This window comes from Myxine glutinosa, chromosome 8 (assembly GCF_964187855.1).
Source record: "Myxine glutinosa chromosome 8, kmMyxGlut1.1, whole genome shotgun sequence".
Classification (NCBI taxonomy): Eukaryota; Metazoa; Chordata; class Myxini; order Myxiniformes; family Myxinidae; genus Myxine; species Myxine glutinosa.
The window spans coordinates 1,792,699-1,812,698 of NC_136268.1; the positions used below are offsets into that span (position 1 = coordinate 1,792,699).

Here is a 20,000-nt window from a genome sequence, read left to right on the forward strand (position 1 = left end):
TATATATATATATATATATATATATATATATATATATATATATATATATATATATATATTTATATATATATATATATATATATATATATATATATATATATATATATTGTTGTGAATATGAGAATGTTTTTTTATTTTGTTGTGGTGGTAAAATGTTGTAAAATATCACCCCTCCTCCCTCCGTTGTGGTTGTATAAAGGTCAAAGGGCGTTCCCGTAGTTAGTCCATAAAAACATACATGCAGGACACGATATATCTTTTCTTTTGACAGTTATCTCTTATTCTGTGTTTTAGGATAAGGCTGTGTCTCCCATTAATTAAAAGTACTCCATTGCACTAGTGAAAGAGAATAGACCCCTTTCCTTCCCATCCCCAAAAATCTCCCTTTCCATCCCCTCCAAAACCTCCAATAACCGCCATTGACCACGAGGCTCGAGTCAGGGAAGAAAGGCGTGTCTCCACCTCGTCAGAGGAGGGGAGGGGCGCGCCCGCCCGTCGTCGTCCGGGGCGGAGCCCGAGGGTCGTGCGACCAGCCAGGGCCGAGGTGAGCGCCCCGATGGGCGTGTCCAAAGCGCCGGGGGCGTGATCGCTGGGGGCGCTATAAAAGGGCGCAACCGGAAGTGCACAAGAAGAAGAAGAAAGAGAGATGCACTCTGGGTTGGAAAAAGAAGGGTTGTGAAGAGAGGAGGAGTTGGTTGCAAGGAGTTGGTCACAGTCGGTTGCCAGAGAGGGGAGTCGGTGGTGAGAAGTGAGAGAAGCAAGAAAGAGTTGAGGGTTGAGGGTTGAGGGTTGAGGGACCAGACCAGTGAGAGAAGTCCTGGGAACGCAGCGGACGGAGGCCGCCGCAGCAGCGACACCCGGCAACCGCCAAAGGGGGGCCTGAACGGCGGTTTGGAGCAGGGCCAACAAAAAGGAACGGCGGCTGCCAAACGCACGATTGAGCTGCAAGACCCCCCCTTGGACCTTTCCTCTCCCGCCAGCCATCCACCTTCTGCCATCCCTGGCATTCCCCGCTTGAGTCAGCGTTCTGTTTGTTCTGTCCGGGGATATAAGTTAAGTCTGTAGGTAAGCTAAATTTGCACTGTGTCACCTGCGTCTTGTGCTTGTAAATAAACGTGACATCTGTCTTTTTGCTTGTGTGTAAATAGTAGGAATAAATGTAGTAGTATTTCAAACCTTTTTTTTGTCTCCGTTTTCCTCTTGCATTGCGTCGCTTTTGTCTTTTCCCTCATTGAGCAGCTAGGGTGCGATACAACCAACGTTCGGGTGGAATCGGGTGAGTTTTGTTAGGTCGCGGTTTTAAACCACCGCTCGGTCTATAACATCCTAACCGCGATCAGCAACAATTGGTGTCGGGGAGTGAGATCGACCCGGAGCGCGCTTCACGCGCTCAAAATTATAAAATACCGAAATTTGTTTTGTTTTAAAGGAAAAGCCCGAATTTTGAAATCGCGCCATGGCTGTCCAAGGCGACGGGATGCCGGTGGGAGAGATAGAGGGGTTAGAAATAACCCAGGACTTCGGGGAAGAAAGGGAGGAGGAAAATGGCAATGTGGTTGCGGGAATTTCAGGCGCGCAAAATGGCGCGCTCGCGCACATGATTATTGTGGCGCCAAATTTGGCCGCGCCCGTGACCGTAGCAGCGCCGCCGATGGATTGGGGCCTATTTATGGAACAAATAAAGGCGCTCATGGTCCAGACAAGTGAAGACCTGAGGAATGACTTGGGAAACCAAATGGGGGTAATGGGAAACCAAATGGGGGTAATGGGAAACCAAATGGGGGTAATGAGGGACGAAGCGAGGGGTACCGGTGAGGGATTAGAAAAGAAATTTGAGGGATTAGACAAGAAATTTGAGGGGTTAGACAATGGGATAGAAGGGGTGAAACATGGGTTAACGGGGGTGGAAAACAGAATGGCTGCCCAGGAGAATCAGTTAGAGGGGGTGAAAAATGGGTTAATGGGGTTAGAAAATAGGATGGAGGACAAATTGCGGGAAATAGGGGAACAATCCGCCCGGGAAATCGAACAGATGGGGAACCAGATGGAGGAAATACGACGAGGGGTGAGTGAGGAGGTCTCGGGGCTACGCGAGGAGGTAAAGCGAGGCGAAAAGCGTATGGAGAAAGAAGTGAGGAATAATACGGCTAAGTTACAAGGGGGAATAGAAGATCTGACGGAGGAGGTGGAGCAGCTGACAGAGGGACAAACTGAGTTAGTGGAGCAGGTTCAAAGGAACACTGCAGTACTCGGAGGGTTAAAGGCGACACAAAAAGAAATTAAAAATGACTTGATAGCGACACAGAGGCAATGTCAGATGGTACGAGAGGAACTGACAATGAGGGTGGAGGAGGTGACAGAGATAATGGAGACAAAGGACCGGCAGGTGAGGATGCACATAGAGACGGTCACGGTAGCCTTAGAGGACGAACTTGAGGGGACGCACCGAGAAATAAAAGAGGTTAAACAAAAACTAGAGGAAGTGGGAGAAGAGGTGAGTGAAATTAAGAAGGGACAGACAGAAACTAAGAGGGAGATAAAGGAGGAAGTCATGGAATATGTACAAGGTCTGTGTTCAAATCATGATGTGATGCTCACTAACCAAATAAAAAGTTTGCAGGTGGCAGAGGAGGTGAGACGAAGTACGGAGGTGAGTGGCAATGTATATGATGTGAGGAAAGCTTCAGTCGGCTTGGGGATTGGTTTGGATCCGGGTGTTCGTGAGAGGCCGTTGGTGAGGTGTGCGACAGGTCTGGTGTGCGAAAAAAGAGGTGTGCGAGAATGTCCGACAATGGGGTGTGTGAGGAAAAAGTGCACGCCGAGGAGTGAGTGTGCCGTCAGGAGTGAGCCGGTCGTAGCGCGTGTGCGAGGGAGCACAGGGAAGCGCGGTGTGGTGAGTGTTACGGAGGAAGTAACGAAAAAGTGTGCGCGAGAGGATGCGCGAGAAAGGTGTGTAACGGACGGGTGCATGAGGAAAGAGTGTGCCGTCGAGAGTAAGGGTGAGTGCGCTGTCAAGAGTGGAGGTGAGAGTAGTGAGAGTGAAACGGAGCGTGAGTTGGTTGTGGCAGGTGAGCGAGGATGTACACCTGGAATAGAAGGATGCACACCTGGAATGGTAGAGCGTGAGTGGGAATGCACGCTGGAATTGGTAGTGAGACACGTGGTTGGGTGTGCGGGTGAGAGCACACCTGTGATTGTCACAAAGGAAGTGACCGAGAAAGGGGCGCGAAGAGGTGTATTGGTGAGGTGTGCGAGCGACGAATGTGTGCCAAGGTGTTCGGTGGTCAGGTGTGTGACCAAGTCGATGGGCGGAGTGAGTGTACCTGGGTGTGTAAGGAAAGGTACGAGGAGAATGGGAACGGCTGCATGTATGAGCACGAAAGGGGTAGCGTATGCATGTAAGCCTGCAGGTGAGGCGTCGACGATAACCGGGTTAAAGGTTAGGTCGACTTTTAGCCGAATCGGGCCCTCGGTGCGTGCCGGGCTTCGCGTGCCGCGAGAACCAGCGGAGATCCGAGCCACGGCGGGTTCGAAAGGACCGCCGTGCGCGATCCACGCTGGGCCTCGCGTGGAGCGGCCGCGTCCGGGCTCCACCAGGCGGAGCGGGCAGCCCGATAGGAAGGGTCGTCATGGCGACCACTTTCTATTGAGACGTGCCGGCAGGTCGAGATCGGGACATTGGATGGCTTCACGCCGAGGTGGTGCATGGGATCTCGGCCCGGGTAAGCCTCCGTCCCTGCCCCGAATGCGGGACGTATCCAGCCGCGGACACAAAAGAACCCGCATTCATTGCTCGGCTGTACGAAGCCGGGCTGTAGATGTGAATTGGCGCACCGAGAGGATGTAATAAGTAGACGGGTGATGGTGATAGTGATAGTAGTGATTTGATACAAAATTTAGAAAAGTGAATAGAATTGGCAGTAAATGGAAAATTTTTGGTTGGTTGGATTTAGGTGTGCGAAATTGATAGTAGGACCTCCCCAATGTGGTGGGATGGCAAATCCATCATCCCTCACATTGTGGGGGCAAAGGCGCAATAGTTTATGGGGTGGCTATGACAACCGAGCCAGGGAGGGCTTGGATAATGATAGGGCCCTAGCGAAGATGACATTAGGTGACGTTAAGTTTAGTTCGTGACTGATACCTGTAGTGGGGACGCAGGTAGATTAGTGTGGTTGATAATGACGTGGGAGCGCAATAGTTTAAAGGGACGACTGGGAAGCGCAAGTTCAGAGGGGAGTAGTTAGCTGAGATGATGCCGTGTGTGTGAGGATTGAACAGGTGAGAATTGAACAGGTGTGATTGCACAGGTGTGCAACTGAACAGGTGAATGGAGCAGTGTATGAGGGAGTAGTGGTGATTGCGTGTTGTGTTGACCAAATGGTCCAGGAAGAGGAGGAGGGTGCAGGTGGCACCAGGTAGGATTGCACAGGTGTGCAACGACAGGTGAATGAAAGACAGGTGTATGGAATAAATGGTCTGGAGGATTGGAATGGATGGTCGTGGAGTGAGAATGGTGGAAATTGTGGAGTGGAGTGGATGGTGCGAAGGTGTGAATGGGGGAAGAGTGGACCCCCATCACGGATACCCGGGGCGGGTAGTGTAAGTGTTAGGTAGAGGGTACAGGTAAATTGTGGTTGGATATTGGCATCTGTGGTGCGAGGTGAAAGAATGGTATTTGGATGGGTGCATTAGTGTTGTGGAAATGGCTGGGCGTGTAGCCTGTTAGTGTGTGTAGTTGGTTTGGGCACTCCACCACTGTAAGGATGTCGGCCAGGTGAGGCCGCAGGTGGGCTCTGGGAGCCGGTAGTAGTTGTTGTGGATGGGGCCCGAGGATCCGGAGGACGGACCCGGGTAGCCCAGTGCCAGAGGGCACCATGGGGTGACAGAGCCAGGAGAGGGGCTGCCCCCAGTTAGATAGGTTAGGGTGAGGAGCTAGGTAAGCTCGGGTGGCAACTACAGTGGTGGAGGTGTGCAGGTGGGTAGACCTGTTGGGAGAGCTACACGTCGCGGCCCAGAAATTGTGCGAGGGCACCGGGAGATGAATCGGGGGAGTGAGACCCCAAATTGAGAAGCACCACAGTTTGGTCAATGGGGATTGGTTGTTAGAACCCATAGTGTAAGTGGCCAATGGATTGGCAGGGGAAAGACCCCGGGTAGTGTAAAGTGTGTTAAAGTCATTTAGAGGATAGTTAGGATGAAGTCTCCTCGCACCATCTGCACCCACTCACCGGAGGTGACAGGTAACTCCACACCATGCCATGTTTTATTATTTTTTATTGTGCAAATGTTTGGAATGTGAGACGCATCATGACGTGGGTGTGACATTGTGCTTTGATGTTCCATCTCTGCCTCCTTATGAGGATTGATGATGACTTGATGATGGCAAATTTTGAAGTAGAGGGATTGTGGAGACGAATTTGGTATAGGGGAAATATGGGGAAGACGTGACAGTAGTGACGAATTGGTAATGTGTAGGTTTTGTACATATGGGGTAAGGGCAAGGGTGGGCTAGGTAACAGGGGGGTGACGTACGGTAGGGACGAGCTTTCTCACTTCGCCCTCCGTACGCATTTCGCCTTGCATTGCCTTTTTGATGTGTACCCTTGAGACCTTACCCCTCGCTCATCTGTCTTGTCCCCCCTTTTGTCTCCCACATGAGGACCTGAGCGCCGTTGGGCGCCGAGGGGAGCGTGCGTGGGTCGGCCATTGTGCGCCCGGAATTCCCAGAACCAGCTGTCTGCATCGATGCACCACATTATGGACCACATGTCAGTGGCCGAGCACCACTTATGGACCCCATGGGTTGGGGCATGGCCCCTCTGCTGGAACCGGCCATGAGGGCCCGAAATCTTGCTGGCGGACCTTGGCCACAGGGCACCGATGCCCCACAGGTGAACCACACGTAGTCGGCCCTGTGGGCCATAAATAAAGATAAATAAAATGGACACGTTTGGGCAAGCTTTATTGCAAATAGGCCGCCAGTAAGCAAAGCAAATGAAAATGACAACAACTGGAAGAAATAATAATAACCAGCAGAGGGAGCCGAAGAGCAAGAGACACCTGCAGGGTTGGGTTTGTTGGTTTTATTTTATTCATTGAACAATGGTGACTGCACCGATTGGTGCTTGGGTGTGTATTGGTGCGTTTTTGGGTGCTTTAATGGTGCATTGATGCAGAGCAGACTGTCCTCCCCCCAGAAAGAACAATTACAGGTCCTGGGTTAGTTTTGTAAATAAAATTAGCGTCAGTGTAAATAATGCTCCCCACCGTCAGTGTATAGTTTGAAGACCATTCCGCAATTCGGTTAACTGTGGGCGTAAGTCTGTTAGGCAGGGTGCAATGGAGCAGCGGGACACATTTATTTATGTTTTAAAACCAGTCGCACTCAGGGTCAGGTTAAAAGTAGAGGGAACTACACCTACATGCCACACTAAGGTAAAAGTAATAGGCCCGGGATGTGCCTAAGGGGAGGAGGGTGCAGTGTTGTGAATATGAGAATGTTTTTTTATTTTGTTGTGGTGGTAAAATGTTGTAAAATATCACCCCTCCTCCCTCCGTTGTGGTTGTATAAAGGTCAAAGGGCGTTCCCGTAGTTAGTCCATAAAAACATACATGCAGGACACGATATATCTTTTCTTTTGACAGTTATCTCTTATTCTGTGTTTTAGGATAAGGCTGTGTCTCCCATTAATTAAAAGTACTCCATTGCACCAGTGAAAGAGAATAGACCCCCTTTCCTTCCCATCCCCAAAAATCTCCCTTTCCATCCCCTCCAAAACCTCCAATAACCGCCATTGACCACGAGGCTCGAGTCAGGGAAGAAAGGCGTGTCTCCACCTCGTCAGAGGAGGGGAGGGGCGCGCCCGCCCGTCGTCGTCCGGGGCGGAGCCCGAGGGTCGTGCGACCAGCCAGGGCCGAGGTGAGCGCCCCGATGGGCGTGTCCAAAGCGCCGGGGGCGTGATCGCTGGGGGCGCTATAAAAGGGCGCAACCGGAAGTGCACAAGAAGAAGAAGAAAGAGAGATGCACTCTGGGTTGGAAAAAGAAGGGTTGTGAAGAGAGGAGGAGTTGGTTGCAAGGAGTTGGTCACAGTCGGTTGCCAGAGAGGGGAGTCGGTGGTGAGAAGTGAGAGAAGCAAGAAAGAGTTGAGGGTTGAGGGTTGAGGGACCAGACCAGTGAGACAAGTCCTGGGAACGCAGCGGACGGAGGCCGCCGCAGCAGCGACACCCGGCAACCGCCAAAAGGGGGCCTGAACGGCGGTTTGGAGCAGGGCCAACAAAAAGGAACGGCGGCTGCCAAACGCACGATTGAGCTGCAAGACCCCCCCTTGGACCTTTCCTCTCCCGCCAGCCATCCACCTTCTGCCATCCCTGGCATTCCCCGCGTGAGTCAGCGTTCTGTTTGTTCTGTCCGGGGATATAAGTTAAGTCTGTAGGTAAGCTAAATTTGCACTGTGTCACCTGCGTCTTGTGCTTGTAAATAAACGTGACATCTGTCTTTTTGCTTGTGTGTAAATAGTAGGAATAAATGTAGTAGTATTTCAAACCTTTTTTTTGTCTCCGTTTTCCTCTTGCATTGCGTCGCTTTTGTCTTTTCCCTCATTGAGCAGCTAGGGTGCGATACAACCAACGTTCGGGTGGAATCGGGTGAGTTTTGTTAGGTCGCGGTTTTAAACCACCGCTCGGTCTATAACATCCTAACCGCGATCTGTAACAATATATATATATATATATATATATATATATATATATATATATATATATATATATATATATATATATATATATATATATATATATATCATCACGTGTATATATATTGTTACGGTTTTTAGAACCTTCACTTTGTAAAATAATAAGCCTTGTAAATATCCCCCTTTGTAAAGGTTGCACCCTAGTTAGGCCATGTACAACACGTAGGACACCGTATAAACCTCTCTAGTTATTTCATTGGTCTATGTTTCAGTTAAGGATCTGTTTCCAAAAGTTGAATCTGCGTTGTATTAATTAAATAAGAGTAGGCCCCAAAGTTTCTTTCAAAAGCGGTGCGAGTGGTTTTCTATCCCGCAAGCCGCCATAAGCCATGCGGCCGAGTTGAGTTGGAGAAGAAGGGGGAGGAGCGCCAGGAACGAAGGCGTGGCCCACAACGCTCATCAAGGGGCGGGACCAGGAGCCCTCACCAACCAACCAGGGTTGAGGTGAGCTCACCGGTGGGCGTATCCTAAAAGCAGGCGGCTTAATACACGAGCGGCCAATATAAGCGGCCGCGTGGGACTACTTCAAGAGATGAGTGAGGGAGCCCGAAGAATCAGAGTGGGAGAAGCGAGGAGCCCTGTGTGGTTGTTGCACGAACTGGTTGGGCGCGCGCTCCGTGGAAGATCCAGCTATTAGGTACGCCGAAGCGTTTCCTCCCCACTATAAGTAAAGTCCGCTCGCGGCCGACGATATGCGGAGCTGCCTGCCGAGGTTTTCACCACAAGAGCCGGAGCGTGGATTGGGGCCGAAGCCTGGACGGCTTCCCATCGGCCGAACGCTACCTGGACCCTTTGCCTCCTACCATCCCTGCCATCCCATCCTCCCATGTAAGTGTGTTTGTTCTGTCCTGGGCGTGTTAATTTAAGACTGGATAAGGCTGCCCTGTGTTACTGCTTCTTCCTCTTCAACTGTATATTCTTTACCTTTTGTTTCCTCTTCTAGCACTGTATAAATAAACCACATTTGTTCTTTCTTTACCCCTTGGTTTCTTCTCATCCGATCGCTTTCGTCCTGTCCCCAATTGATATACGTGGCACGATTTGGCAGAACCGCTCAGAATCGGGTTAGTCTTTTGTTAACGGCCCGAGTCGCAGCTCGCTTCGCTCGGCGTATCCATTAACGCTGCGGCTCGGGTGGAAATTATCTCCTCGCTTACGGCCGGTCTTAGTACGCAGGTATTTGGGACTACATTGACTAATGACCCTGGCTACTACCGACCGGAAGTGACGTCATAGTTTCCAGAATCGGAGACGGCCAGTGTAAAAGACAAGGGGATTAACCCCCCCCCTTGGTAAGGGGAGCGCTGTACTCCGAATCCGCAACAATATATATATATATATATATATATATATATATGTGTGTATATATATGTATATATATATTGTAACGAATTTGGAAAGTGTAAAGAATGTGAGAACTGGTTTGCTGTGTTTTAACTGACCCTCGTAGAGTAAATAAGGTCGAAGGACGTCCCCCTAGTTAATTCCATGAAACTTACACACAGGCCACGATATATCTTTTTAAATAGCTTATTTCCTTATTCTATGTAGGCTAAATATGTGTTTCCCACTAGATTGACTCTGCATTGCATCGAACGAAATAAGCATAGGCCCCTTTCAATTTCCCCAATCATCTCCGCTCTCCAAAGTTCCTTTCAAAAGCGGTGCGAGTGGTGTTCAATCCCGCAAGCCGCCATTGCCCATGTGCTAATCTTGGAGAAGAGGGGGGTAGGAGCCGCCAACTCACGGGCGTGGCACGTCGTCATGATCAAAGGGGGAATCGGACAGCCCTAACTGCCAACCAGCACCGCGGTGAGCGACCCGGTAGGCGTGCCCTCGCCGCCGGCGGCTTGATTCCGACCCGAGTAATAAAAGCGACTGGAAGGGACTGCCTCGGCAGATGAGATGAGATGAGCTGTGAGATGAGAGATGAGCTGTGAGATGAGAGATGCGAGACGCTCCAATAAGGAGAGGTACTTGGAGATGAAACAAGCTTTGGAGAGACGCGCTGAGAGGAGGGAGATGGCTCCACCAGAAGGAGAGGAGCAGGTGTGACCGAGCCAGCGCGTGACGTCCACAGCATCAGCAGCGTCGACGCGACCGAGGGTTTTCCCGCCAAAAACGCGAAGAGTGGGAGCTGCTACCTCCAGCCCTGCCGGTTGCAGGGACCTGACCCTGCCTCCCTCTCCAGCAACCCATCTCCGCCATTCCTGCCTGCAATTTCCCCCGTGTAAGTGTGAATGTCGTCTGTCTTAATCGTTGTCCTGGGGTTAAGTAAACGGCATAGATAAGCTAACGATTCACTGTGTGACTGCTTCTTCCATCCATTGCTTGTAAATAACTTTGATCGCTCCTTCTTTTTGCTTGTGTGTATAATAAATCCTGTTATTCCTCCGAACTCTGTCTTCTTCTCTCTTCCTTCTCTTTCGGTCGCTTTAGAGGTTTCCATATTGAATATCTGTGGCGCGATTTGGTCAACGTTGGGGGAGTCGGGCTAATCGGGGATCCTGTAATGGTCGCGGTTGACCATCCGCTCGGCCCAAAGTAACATCTTGTCCGCGACCCGTAACAATATATATATATATATATATATATATATATATATATATATATATATATATATATATATATATATATATATATATATATATATATATATATACATACATATATATACATATACGTGGATGTCCTCATCTGGGGTCTTATCATGTGTATCCTAAAGTGGCAACTAGATCGATGAGCAGCACCTTACGCACACCTCCAAACTCTTTAAAAAGAAGTCTATACATGATAGGTTTGCAAACAATGGTTGGTATGGATTGAATCATTAAAATGGATAAATCAGTGAACGAGTTGTATTGATTTTCAGGATAATACAATCAAGATAATAAACACTGTGACTTTTGCAAACATATTCCAATCTATTTAAATAAGTAGAGGTTGTGTGGCTGTAGCTATGTCAACAATATTCACACTACTGACCAATTGGGTGTGACGGTTTTTTTCCAGCATCGTTATTGAGTCCATGTGAGTCCCGAGTGTAAAGTCACCCAAGCTAAACAGGAATAAATAAACAAAATCTGTGGTGTATCCTGCTGTGTTGTTGGGAGAACTGCATGAATGTTTATCCCGGGTTTGGTTCCTCTCAAATAATTGTTTTTCTTTGCTTATAACACAAGATCACTTTTTGTGATTACAATTTGACTTGTACTTCTGTTTCTAAAAAAAAAAAAGCAGAGTCGTGTGTGAAATAATAATTTTATGATAATTTTCTATATAATGTTGGCAACATTTATCATATATACAGTCACGTGAAAAAGTAAGTACACCCCATGTAAAGTTTTGACTTTTTCAACATATTTCAACATACAGCTATTTGATCTTCATTTCAACAATATTGATAGATAAAGGTGATATAATATAACAAATATCATGAAACATTTACATTTTGTAGTCCATTGTATAATTTAAATAAACATAAATGCAAATTTCGCATGTGGAAAAAGTAAGTACACCCTTGGCTCTAATAGGTGGTATTGCCCCCTTTGGTAGAAACAACCTCAAGGAGGCGTTTCTTATAACTGTCTACCAGTCTCTGACATCAACTGGGAGAAATTTTTGCCCACTCCTCTATGCAGAATTCTTTCAGCTGTGCGATGTTTGAGGGTTTCTTGCATGCACAGCTCGTTTCAAATCCCCCCACAACTTCTCGATGGGATTTAGATCCGGACTTTGATTTGACCATTCCAGAACCCTCCATTTCTTTCTTTTCAGCCATTCCTTGGTGGATTTACTGGTATGTTTAGGGTCATTGTCATGTTGCAAAGTCCACCTTCGGTTGAGCTTCAACTCTCTGACAGATGGCCTCACATTATCCTCAAGCACCCTCTGGTACAATGAAGAATTCATAGTGGATTCTTTGATGGTGAGCTGCCCAGGCCCTGATGCAGCAAAGCTGCCCCGGCCCTGATGCAGCAAAGCTGCCCCAAACCATAATATTTCCACCACCATGCTTTACAGTTGGTATCAGGTTCTTGTGGTCAAATGCTGTCTTTGGTTTTCGCCAAAAATGTCTTCTGGTACTGTGGCCAAATAGCTCTACCTTTGACTCATTGTCCAGAGCACATTGTTCCAGAAGTGCTGGTCTTTGCCTCGGTGTTCATTGGCAAACTTTAGTCTTGCCCTGATGTTCTTTCTGGACAGCAAAGGTTTCCTCCTGGCACACCTCCCATGTCGATAAAATTTGTGCAGACTCTTTCTAATGGTAAACTCGTATACTTTGACATAAACAGTGGCAAGAGCTACCTGTAGGTCCCGTGATGACATTCTGGGGTTCTTAGAGACTTCTTTCAGCATCTTGCGGTCTGCTCTCGGGCTGAACTAGCTGGGGCGGCCTGAGCTGAACTAGCTGGGGCGACCTGGCCTGAACAAGTTGGCAGTTGTTTGGAATCTTCTCCACTTGTAGATGATCTTCCGGACAGTCGAATGATTGATTTCAAATTGTTTGGAGATCTTTTTAAATCCCTTCCCAGACTCGTAGGCATCTATAACCTTCTTTCTGAAGGCCTCAGAGAGCTCTTTTGATCTTGGCATGGTGACGCCACACACTTCAACAACAAAGAGCAAACCAAACTAAATGTGAGGTTTAAATAAGACAGGTTCCTCCAAGATCCTCTCTAACGATGTTCTAATCATTTGCACCTGAGCTGGTGCACCTGATTCTAATTTTAGGTATTTGAAGTAGTGATAAATGTAGGGGTGTACTTACTTTTTCCACATGCGAAATTTGCATTTATGTTTATTGAAATTACACAATGGACTACAAAATGTAAATGTTTCATATTTGTTATATTATATCACCTTTATCTGTCAATATTGTTGAAATGAAGATCAAATAGCTGTATGTTGAAATATGTTGAAAAGTCAAAACTTTACATGGGGTGTACTTACTTTTTCATGTGACTGTATGTATATGTATATAAACGTCTTTCTCACAACAATCATATGAAGCACAGCAACCCAGAAACAAGCCAGCATGTCCACCAAGACCCCCAGACAACAACACTAGTGAACAAAGGTGTGGCACACCTGATGCCGGACATAGATTGAGCACACCCAGGGACCAAATGTTGCTCTCCGCAATTAACCCAATCACAAAGAGAACTCCATCCGCTCCGTGCCATGTGACTCTACATCCAACGCAACACCCGCCCTATTGATTCCGCCATATTGATTCCTCGACGTCGTCCTCCCATCGTGATGATAGTCCTCACAGGTTTGTTTCATTAAAATAAATGGCGTGTTTGTATTACCAAGGTGTGGAATAAGCAAGAAAACAAAGACAGATAGAGATACTTGGCTTCAACAATGAAACATTGACAAAATGGCAAAACTACAGTCATGTGAATAATAAAATAAAATCCAAGATTGACATACATAGTGTACTCTCAATAATGCCAAACCTCCCAGCTCATAACAGTATCATTTTTACTTGCGACATGTTGCAGGTCTACAAAGTTCACGTTGTTGTTGTTGTTGTTGGGGTTCTTGTTGTGGGTATATTTTTAAAAGGTGGTTCACCCATTTGTCGGATAGCTGCCGGACCACATCCACATCTGTCGCTTGACTACCCACTAAGTAGTGCTGAGATGAAATGATATGGCCGCCATATTGTTTCCTGGTGGACCTAATGCATTTGGCCTTTACAGGCCTCTGCTGATTATACACTATCCGGCTTTGTTGCATCAGATTTCCATTGGCTTTGTTTAGGTTGAGTGTTAAATTTATTAGTAAGGTTTAATCAAGCCCGTACGTGCATCCCTAAAATAATAGCGTTACATATTTTTTGAATGGCGCCATATGCGCGTTAAATGCGCGTTTCCCAATCGGCCTGTTACCGGATTTTTAAAGCCAATTTAGTCGCGCTTAATGGCAAATTCCGCACCCTGAATGACCACGTACAGGTTTTTTTAATAAACAAGAGGGGTTTTTTTTACCACAGAGAGAGTGGGAGGGTGGTAACTTGATAAGTGAACACACGTGTGATGTTCTTGAGGCCTGAGATCTACTGTAATCTATATACCCCACAGAGGATAATAACATGACCCTTCCTGCCACTCCTGTTCAGAGTAGGTGCACTTGTTTCCCAAAACCAGACCCAAATATGCATTGTGTTTGTGAACCAAACCATGAAGACCCTCGGAGATTAATTGTATCATACCTTCAAGAGCAACGATGAAGAGGTTGAGTAGATAGAGGAGGTGAAACGTATATCTCGTGTCACAGGTTGTAACCACAGTGTGGTCATTCTTGTTGTATACACAAGTATATACACAAACTTAGTTATGAGTGTAAAAAAAAAAAGTCCACATGAAATTTGAAAGTCCCTTTGCATATTATTTGTCATAACAAGATCTTCAGCTGGTATAAATCCTGATATTGTGAGTGCCATGGAGGGAAGTTGGGATGAAGTTGAATGGAAAAGCTCATATTCTGTATTCACTTTGGATCTGTACTCCAGGCAGAGCAAACCATAAGGACTATATACCTGTGGAAGCGAGACCTGGACGAGCAGAAAGAGGAGGTGAACGATACACGCCGCTGGAACGAAGCTCTCGTGAAGAACATCCTTCCAGACCATGTGGCCAAATATTTCCTGAACGCAACCCGGCGGGATGAGGTGAGGCCTGGTGTTGTGTAAATACCATTATGGGCATGCCTTGTCTTCCTAAAATGATCATTCTAGAAACTGGGCAAAAGTAAAACATTGAGGTTCCACATTCATAAATTTTCTTTTTGCGGAATCTGTTCATTGTGCGGAAAATGTGGTGAATATTTTGTCCCCCAAAACCCCACCCCCTGTACAAACCATGTTTTCACCAGTCTGAACCCCACCATGCTCCCACTCTCTTGCATACATGAACAAATGGCCCATTCGTATATCTATGACATCCCCAGCTAACACAACAACGTTGGGCCAACGTTGGCCCAACGGTGTTGTGTTAGCTGGGTCATTACGCAATCATACCTGCGATGCATAAGTAGATGTTCCACGTGTTGATGCTTAATGAACGTAACAGCACAAACAGGATGAAGTTTCTCAACAAGACAAAATGCCTAAAGGCTTACCTAGGCCTCTGATGCTATAATTCCATTGTCAGACAATAAGATTCCTTAAATCAACCAGTTTTCCCTCAGGTGAACTTGCTGAGGGAATACCTTTTAGCAATTATCACAGAACTGTAATCTTGTACAAAGTTCACAAAAAGATGTCGAGCAAGTGACAGGTAAATATTGTTTGGTTCTGGGGTGCCTAAGAGAGATGGGATATGCTTCTTGGTGTGGTGAAGTGGTCAGGTGGTGAGGATGAATTGCAGGTTGACCACCTCACCGCATGCACTCACAGGTGCGTGCCCAAACCCATCCTACACAAATCCCACAGGGCATCATTAGCTCTCAACCATTGGCACAGACTATTAATAAGTACCATAAGCAGGCCTAATGCAGCCCAGAGGCACCCAGACTCCTGCTAATGAGGAATTGTGAGGGAACGCATGTTGCTAAGGTTGAGGATAACATGGCGGAAAACACATCTTTATCCAGGAAAATGTATTTTCGCTTTACCAGATCACACAGCTAAACTATGCACAGTAAATACATGGTCGTTGGTCAAATTCAATCGATTATTTACTTTAAAATATTAATCTAATTGTGCATGATGAGTATTTGTAGCTTTAAGGCAAGTAAGGAGATGGTGTCTCCCAACCTTTCTTTGCTGTACCTCATTTGAATTAACATTGGATCAGGTGGGAAAGCCATCGGCCCGCTGAGACGTCAACTTAATGGGGTTCTCTTACTGTGGTGCTGTTGCCAAAGGACTTCCATAGCAAGGATTGCACTGGGTAGCTTGCCTTTGCATTCCCAGTGGTAGTCAGTGGAATTTGGAATCTGTTCAGGGTGCTGACGATAACTCACTCACATACTCTTTGCAAAAGACAGTGGGATCTTCAACATCCAACAGGTCAGGTCAGTCTTTTGGGACTGTCACTGGTAACATGTAACCCAGTGCTACCTGCCGCAAGGTCGGGTTGTCGGAGACTAAACCGACACCTCTCACTGGCTTTGCTAGTGGGGAGGGTAACTGTGACACCCATGCCAGTACCAAAAACAACACCTGGCGAAGGGCAGATGAGCTTCTGTAGGAAACCAACGGCCATCCATTAAGGAGATGATGTCTCCTAAAAAAACACCCATCCGGTTTGGGTCATACCAAACACTTAAAAAATGGTACGTGCCGCTTCCTTGCTTGAAAAGGATAGAGCATGGACAATCCCCATTGATTGGCATCCATAAGGAGGAGGAAATTCCTCGCTGAGTATGGTGAAAAAAGCGGCGCCATTGTTATGACGTCACTGGTACCCATAGTATCCCGGGAAGTGACGGCACTTCCCCCAAGCTCAGTGGCTGTGTTAAATGTTTGTCTCATCTGTGTGTGTGTGTGTGTGTGTGTGTGTGTGTGTGTGTGTGTGTGTGTGTGTGTGTGTGTGTGTGTGTGTGTGTGTGTCAGCTCTATTATGAGCCATAGCCCAAGTATTAAAAAAAAACAAAAAAAAACGACAGCTATTGCAAAAGGATGGCACACACGGCTTGACGTACATCCGAGGGATGGCGCACTTTGTGATGAAACTCCCCGCCTGTGAAACACCAATCAGATGATATGGACTCAGGCCGGGAATCGAAGCCAGGCTATACACCTCATAGGCAAGTTTCTTACACCTCCACCATCCCGCATCAGACCTGAAAGTGGTGGTTGTTATAGGAAAGGGATTATAAAACTGTGTTCAGTTCCACACAATCTGACAGCAGCACATTTATGGTAGTAGAAATATCATTGCACTAGCAAAGAGCCTCTCAAACCTAAAGGGCTGGAACAGTTTATTAGACGGTGCAGCTACGTGAACATGCCAAAGTCTGAAGCCTCGGCCTAGCGTCAGGTGTGCTTGTATCTTTTCCTTTTTCTTTTTTAGACATCTAACGCATGTAAATGAACACTCCTTTTTACTCTGCGTGCATTGTACATCACGTGTGGCGAATTTCCCATCCCTGCACTTAGTATTTATTGTTATTTTAAAAAATGCTTCTGTACACCACCGTTGAGGCTCGGTTTGCAAGCCACCATCTACAATTCCAATAGAAGAGATGTAATTACTCTTTTATGGAAAATGTTTTTTGTTTGTTTTTTTCCTCAAAAATATACCATAGTGAACACACATTAGTGTTGTCGAGGATTAATTTTAGATCTATATTAGGTCAACATAAATTGTAGTGGAAATAATTGATTGTCCTCTCCGTGGTTTTACAATGAAGAGTTTTTTTTAATGCTTGGGAGAGGAAGTCTGGCTTTTACAAACAAAGAACATACCAAAAAAAAATACAGAAGTACCAGGAGTACCAAAAAATATCAAAGGAACATCAAGTACAGAAAAGTAACATAATTTAGCCCGGATCTCTCTCTCCCCATCCCTTGTGACCAAGTCCCTCATATAGTGTTTTTTCAAACCGAGAAGGGTGGTGGGGTGAACTTGAAAGTACAGAGGAAGGGGCGGGGGGGGGGGGGAGGTAGAGAAGGGGGCTGAGAGACGTTGAGGAGATATATCAATAGTGGCGTCACAAAGTCTGGGCCTCGGAGAAACCCAGCCAATGAGAAGACCCCAGTCAGTAACCGACACAACAAAATTCCCCCAAGGGGCGAGTTTTCCAGAAATTAGCTGTAAATATGATGTCCACCCCTCTGGAGGCCTCCAGCAAACTTCATGACATCAAAAGGACAACCTTGGGATGGCAGACTGGTTGTCGCCTGACGTTACCAAGAAGGCCGACTGCAGTGTGTAGAATTAAAACCTAGTTCGTTATGTGGCATATACTATTATACATAACACAAGTTAATAGTTAATCTATTTATTCAAATTACATGATACATATTTTTAATCAGATTAACAGCATGGCTCCTGTATAGATGAACTTAACACCAGCCAGATTTCAATGTGTATTTATCTACACAGAATAAAATTATCACACTCCCAATAATCAATGTATACTCTAATCAAAAATTCGCTTTAAAAGCGAGACACCTTTGGTTGTTATTTATGACTCCCACCCCCCACCCTCCCCCGCTCCCCCCCTCCCCCCGGCTCATATTTTAGCTATAACTGAGTTCGAACACAAGTTTTGATCAATGGATTAATAATAATAAATAACCACAGTGTTAAAAGATTGGCCTTTAAAACCCACCCTTGCATCTGTACAAACACACAAACTGACATTGTGTTTTATATGGTAGATAACCTAGGATGGGGTTGAGATTAGAATAAGGCAATATCAATATTAGGCAAATTCATCAGCCAATATCAAGGTATTATTCCTGGTCCTATTATTATCATTTTCATATATACTGTTAAAACTGTAGTGTCGGCCCAGCCGCCTGGTCCGAATCCCAACCCACCGGATCAAAGCCGTCATGACGGCCAACTGATTTGTTGTTCTGGGCTGGATCACGTGCCTGTTTGCCATGATACCTAGCTCCAATGGAACCACCGTCGCATCAATTGATGAGTCGCGCTGATCGGTGCCGTGCATCCATTTACATGAATTAGCGACCGAGCTAAATCGCCGGATGCAGGCATGGTCCTCGTAGGGGACGCTAACTGCCCGAACCAAATCGGTCCTTTCATGAATGTGTATAATTCTACTAACGATCATAGGAACTCCAATTCACCCAGAGATCAAGTGGTTTAAAGTGTATTGAAACAACAGGGTTGGAATACAAAAAAAGCAATGACTTAACAATCTACCCAATATGCACCCCAAGCTAACGAATGGACAGGATTGTTAAATAAACCAGGCCTTATGGCCTTTGACACTCCTCAGTCAATTGGGCTAACCCTTCCCTGACCTTTTCCGTCATGGCGGTGTTCCCGCCTAAATTTGCCGCCTGATGGCCTATCAGACACTTTTAAAGCACATTTCGGACAGATTACAAAGGTAAAAACATTTTAAAAGGGTGTTCAGGGAAAGCTGTTTTAGACACGCGCATGTCGGGAAGGTTGACAACAGCTTTCTATACATAAAACGACACATATCTCATATCGCAAATAAATTACTGTGTGCTTATTCTAATACATGCAATATGGGAAACAACTCCTGCCATATCATGCAAGGTTACCCCCTATAAATCATTCCCACAACATTACATATAATCCAACAAGAACATGGAATTGACCTCAGTCTGCATGGGAAAATGTGACATTAAATTTAATATTTCCCATTGCTGTATGTTTATCTGCCGTCCTCCTATTATAAGAGTATTCAAGGAAACTTGCATATACAAGAAGGCTATTTGGCCCAACATGCCTGTTCTATAATCCTCATGCCAGCATTCTAACCGACTGCAAGCAGCTCTAATTGTACAATAATGCCTGGAACGGAATTTGGACAGTCTACCACTCCAAAACCACAATGAGATAATCTTTTGCATCGAAGACCTTTTATCATTAATGTGCACAACCTAAAGGCAGAGAGGACAGCTGGTTTCATTTTTCCATTTGAAGGACGGCGTGCTCTTTTGCTTTACGTCCGATCTCATTGTAGATCGTGCCCAACCTAGACAGCTAGCTCAATGGTGAACTATCAGGTGACCAAGCAGTGTGATCTTTGCTATCCACAATTATACTCCATAGAGGAATAAAGCTAAATGTCACACAATATGGATTAAGTCCACATAGAAGTGATGGAAGTAAGCTGTCTTCACATGTACTGTCATGACTCCTTAATTTGTTGTCTTGGTCTCAACTTGCATTCACAAGAACACCTGTAGAGCTTTCAACAACAAATCCACTCAAGTCCTAGAATTGCTCAACCTACCACAGTGACTGATTTGGAAATTATTTATTTTTCTTGTTGAATGCTGTGGATGCCCCGGTCTTCACAGGACGTTTTTGGATGGTCGTTCCTTTCTGTTCAAGGGCGATTCCATTATAGAGTTCTCAAAGTGTTTTGATGAACATCATGGCCCAGTCAGGTAGTATTTCTCCCACTAAGTCTTGAATGGAGTCTTTTGGCATACATATATGATTCTCATTATGCGACACATGGCCCTCTGTACCTCAAACAAGGTATCCGGAGGGGAACCTTCAGATGGATCATGTTGTGAACGAGAAGAGACTGGAACATGCAATAATGTAGGCA

General features: G+C 46.1%; 1 protein-coding gene across 1 annotated transcript in view; it reads left to right on the forward strand.

Annotated features, from left to right (window-relative positions):
* Window positions 1–20,000, forward strand: part of LOC144893203 (adenylate cyclase type 3-like) — a 77,631-nt gene that overhangs the window by 41,938 nt on the left and 15,693 nt on the right. Inside the window, exon 2 of the mRNA XM_078782849.1 lies at window positions 14,278–14,436. Within this exon, the coding sequence (XP_078638975.1) occupies window positions 14,278–14,436 (159 nt within the window). The remainder of the gene's footprint in view (window positions 1–14,277; window positions 14,437–20,000) is intronic.